This window comes from Trichoplax adhaerens, genomic scaffold (assembly GCF_000150275.1).
Source record: "Trichoplax adhaerens TRIADscaffold_19 genomic scaffold, whole genome shotgun sequence".
NCBI classification, from domain to species: domain Eukaryota; kingdom Metazoa; phylum Placozoa; class Uniplacotomia; order Trichoplacea; family Trichoplacidae; genus Trichoplax; species Trichoplax adhaerens.
The window spans coordinates 1,281,188-1,285,752 of record NW_002060961.1 but is presented as its reverse complement, the minus strand read 5'-3'; the positions used below and the strand labels follow the sequence as shown (position 1 = coordinate 1,285,752).

Here is a 4,565-nt window from a genome sequence, read left to right as displayed (position 1 = left end):
TAAACCATGATCTAGTAGGTGGAGCTTTCTAGCAGTCTACGCGAATTGTCTAGATAAATAAGTATCATTTTCTACTGTAATTCATGGCCTAGTATGTGGTCTGTTCTAGTAGCCTATGATATCAGTTCTAGAATATGGTTGGTCTCTTTCTAGCTCTCTAAATGGTTCACACGGCCATCAACCTTTGTAACTCCAAGGCCGTGGAAATTAAGAAGATAGTTTACTGTTAATTAATTATGAAATATTCTATACAAATATTTGATAATATAACCTTGCCCCATGGGCTGACCCTATTTAGATGATATGAATGTCTATTTTGGCCATTCCATTAACCTAGGCCATTTCTTGGCCTTGTTTAGCTAATTAAATAGCCCTTTACTATTAGTTATCAGGGATCCATTGAAGTGATATAAGATCACATAGCAATCGCATTCCAAATTTCTTCTAAGTAAGAGTGGCCTAATTGCCAAGTATATCACACCGATGGTAACATAAAGCATATATTTATCCAATTAATCTCTTTCTTCATTTCTAGTCAAATTCAGATATTTAATTGATCCATATTATAATTTACAGTTTAATTATCTGAATCAAAATTAGGCTGGGTTTATCTGTTCCTATTTTCTACCTATGATTATCATAAACTTCGAATGTTCTAAGCTCTTCACAGTACACACCCACTAGCAAAGTAATGCCCTTTCTATACTCTACGACCTCAATAGGCGGAAACTTTTCAATTACATCGTTTAACATGCAGTCAATTCAACCAGATCAGTTCTAAATGATAGTATTAGACTCTAATATTCTATCAAATTAATCGAAATTTTCTAAAAGAAAATAGTAAATTTAAATTTCATCGGTCCAAGATTCAACGTCTAGACTCAAATCCTGTCAAACATCAAGAAAAGTACATGAAATAATATAACGGGCTAAGATACATAGCCTAGTCTCAGCCATCATTACCCATTCATAACATTTATACTGGCATAATATAACAGAACGTACGGGCTAACTTTTTCTTTTCTAGTCAAGTTTTCGCATTAGATTGGTAATTAATTCAGTACTTTCATCTACTACATCTTCTTTTATCCTTTCTGATTTAAACTTACCTAGTGGAAGTTATATCTCAAGCGAATAGATAGTATGGTAAGTAATAAGGCCCTACTGCAGTCATTCTACAAGCTTCAATATATCCATAATTATAATCGAACTAAAGTCTTATCTAAATAAACTATGCATGTACCGAAGCAAAGTTCAATCATCAGCTATACTCTAAATTCGTATCATATTAATTTGGAAAACTATTATAAATTCTATAGAATGCAAAGATTATCTCCTTACATATTCATCTACCTGTGCAGTAATAAAGTCCAATATCCATTAATATTAACTACTGTGATAATCATAACAAAATAATACCGTAGCTCCAAATTTAAAATTATAAAAATAAATCAATCGCTTAACTAAATATTTATCTAATAAAAGTTAACATTAAGGTCATTATCAAGTTATTATAACTAACCAATTACTCTATGAAAAATAATGTTATACTCTTTATTATACTTTAAATGTATATTAGAAGTACATATAAATACAGTATTTATTAACAGCGAATTATGCCATATATGTTATTATTACCCTGAAAACTTTCGATTAAATCTGGTGATTCTTAACCTATTTAGTTTAAAGATCAGTTCTAGTTAAGTTTTCTATTTCTTCTAGCATTTAAAGACGAACAATATATCTTGTTTACAGTTCAAGTTTCTTATTATGTAAATATCATTAAATAGTTATCAGTCTACTTTTGAAGCATAATTATACTGTACGCTATACACCTGTACATGGTGGAAGATTTTGAGCAGTAATATTATACAAATACAAAGGAGAACTTAATGGCCATATTTTACGTCAAATGCATGAAGTATTACCAGCAAGATGTCATTACAATAGTAGTATTTAGAAATCCAGACGGTATGCAGCCGTGAATTATCGCATACATTGCGTATGATATATCCTACTGATGATTATAGTAGCGTAATAATTTAAGAACAAAGTTTGGAATAAATCGTATGCAAATGAGGGTATCGATAAGATTATTGACCTCGATCTATTTATTTTATAGGCCCATTTTAACTGTCATCAGCTGATTACTTTATCGTAAGAAATAGCTATCGTCTACGTCGATATTTGTAATTAGAGCATGCCTCTACCTAGCCTGTGATGTTATAGTCATTTATATACGAATTAGTAAGGAAAGTGAAAATTCGTGTTAGTTCTCTACCTCTTATGAAATTATCTGAAGGGCTATCGTGTGACTTTCCTAAGTAAAAATTACGAAGTCGTCTAATTTTATCGATGCTATTTTTGTAATAAATTTTTTAAAACAAAATGGATCAAAACAATACTATTCTCGTTTATGTAACTGTGAATTATTTCTAGTGCTGATATAAATCAATATGCAATAGTATTAATTGATGATGCTTCAGATACTTTTACTATAGTATAAAGTTTATTTAAAACTCTAATCCATTATTACCAATCGAGATTTACATCGACGAATAACCTAATTACTACGTATATTTAGTAGCAAATCATGCACACAAAATACCATTAGTAAATTAAAATTGATTTATGCATGTTATTAATGTAATTGCGCGCACGTTGCAGACATTAGTACTCGACTAGTGACAATATCCGAGAACTGAATAGGCTAAATCAGAAAGTGGACAATCGTATTGCCAACTAGAAACCTAACGGCCGAGTAGCTACTATGGCGTCGTTTTGACTAATGTCGCTTGCTATTTGAGAGAAAGCTGCAAAAGTGGTTAAATTTTCCGGATCTTTAATTGCTTGAAGATCTCTTTTTACGCGTGTACAGCCCTATAGTAAAAATAAAAGCAAGAATGGTATTGTAAAAATGCAGATGATATAAAAGAGTAGTAAAAAGGAAATCAAGTCTTGTACTATAAAATCACCTCAACTACAAATGTCTTAGCTAATAGCTGCTCGTGATTAGAGCTTGCCAAGCCTTTATTAATGGCACCAGTAGCTCTAGTAAGTACAGCAGTCATAGCAAATAAATCGACAGCAGAATTAGCCAAACGTGTCAATAAAAATTGCTGATTGCCAATATCTTTGCCATGCTTGTGTAGCAATAGTTTGACTGCTGATGAAAATTCTTCAACACGTTGTGTAACTTTCAATGCAGAATCACGTAAAGGAGTGGCAACGGCTTCAACTAAATCACTATTACCTTGCTCTTTATCTGATTCTTGCGATCCACAGTCTTTCATTGATTTCTGACTCTCTCTCATTCTCTTAGCGGCTGCTTGAATACCAGTAGACGCAACAAATAATCTTAAAGTATCGTTAGCTCCCTCAAAAATACGAAATACCCGAGCATCTCGTAAATGGCGTTCAATGTCATTATCTCTCATATATCCATTCCCACCTAAAACTTGAATACATTCATCGATACAATACCAAGCAGCTTCTGTTGTAAATATTTTACTCATGGCGGTTTCTAGCTGAATATCCGTTATACCTCCATCCATATTATTGCAAAGGAAAAGTGTAATCGATTCAATCGCATAATGAAACATGGCCATTTTGGCTAATTTTTCTTGAATCGCTTGAAATTCGATTAATTTTTGATTAAATTGAACCCTAGTGTTGACGTGATCACTAGCCCGGCGAACTAACTCCCGAGTTGTGCCCACTAAAGATGCATTTATTCCAAATCGACCAGTATTGACAATACTCAGAGCAATTTTAAAACCTTCTCCTACTTTCCCTATTACATTCTCGACTGGAACTTTGACATTATCAAAATAAAGAGCTGCAGTATTACACGACCTCAAACCCATTTTCTTTTCTGGAGGACCATTGGATACGCCAGGAAAATCTTTTTCTATAATGAAAGCTGTTATGCCTTCAGCCGTGTCTTCAGGATCTTCTTTTCTACGTTCAACTCGTGCAAAAACAGTGATGATACCGGCAATGCCACCATTGGTAGTCCACAATTTATTACCATTTAATATGTAATGCTTACCATCGTTATCCAGAACTGCCTTAGTCCGTAAAGCAGCAGCATCTGAACCTGCTGTAGGTTCCGTTAGGGCAAAAGCTGCTATCTTTTTACCTGCAGCCAGATCAGGTAGATATTTTTGCTTCTGCTCTTCAGTACCAAATAACACAAGGCCTTGATATCCAATAGATTGATGTACACCCGCAGTAATCGTAAATGATAAATCATACTTTCCAAATACTTCTACCACTCGACTAAATTGGGCATAATTGAACTCAAGTCCACCGTATTTCTCTGGAGCTTTAAGTCCCAGTCCTCCAATTTCCTTAAACATAGCAAATGGTTTTTCTAGAGTAGTTTCATCGGTATCGTTCTGTTTGGCATCATGAACTTCAGCAAAATACTTTTCGAAATTATTTAACATTATCCTTAATGTCTCTCTCGCTTCGTCATTTAATGTATCAAGATAAGGATGGAATCGTTTGGTTTTTACTTTGCCGCTAAATATTCCTCTAGCGAATGAATCATCTCGATTCAT

The 4,565-nt window shown here is 33.5% G+C and overlaps 1 protein-coding gene across 1 annotated transcript; it reads right to left on the bottom strand.

Moving 5' to 3' along the window:
- Positions 1-2,742: 2,742 nt before the first annotated feature.
- On the bottom strand, positions 2,743-4,565 carry TRIADDRAFT_31731 (uncharacterized protein; the record flags this gene model as incomplete). Its single annotated transcript, XM_002116925.1, has 2 exons — positions 2,743-2,880; positions 2,976-4,565. The coding sequence occupies 2 exons, from the start codon at positions 4,563-4,565 to the stop codon at positions 2,743-2,745; spliced, it is 1,728 nt and encodes a 575-aa protein (XP_002116961.1).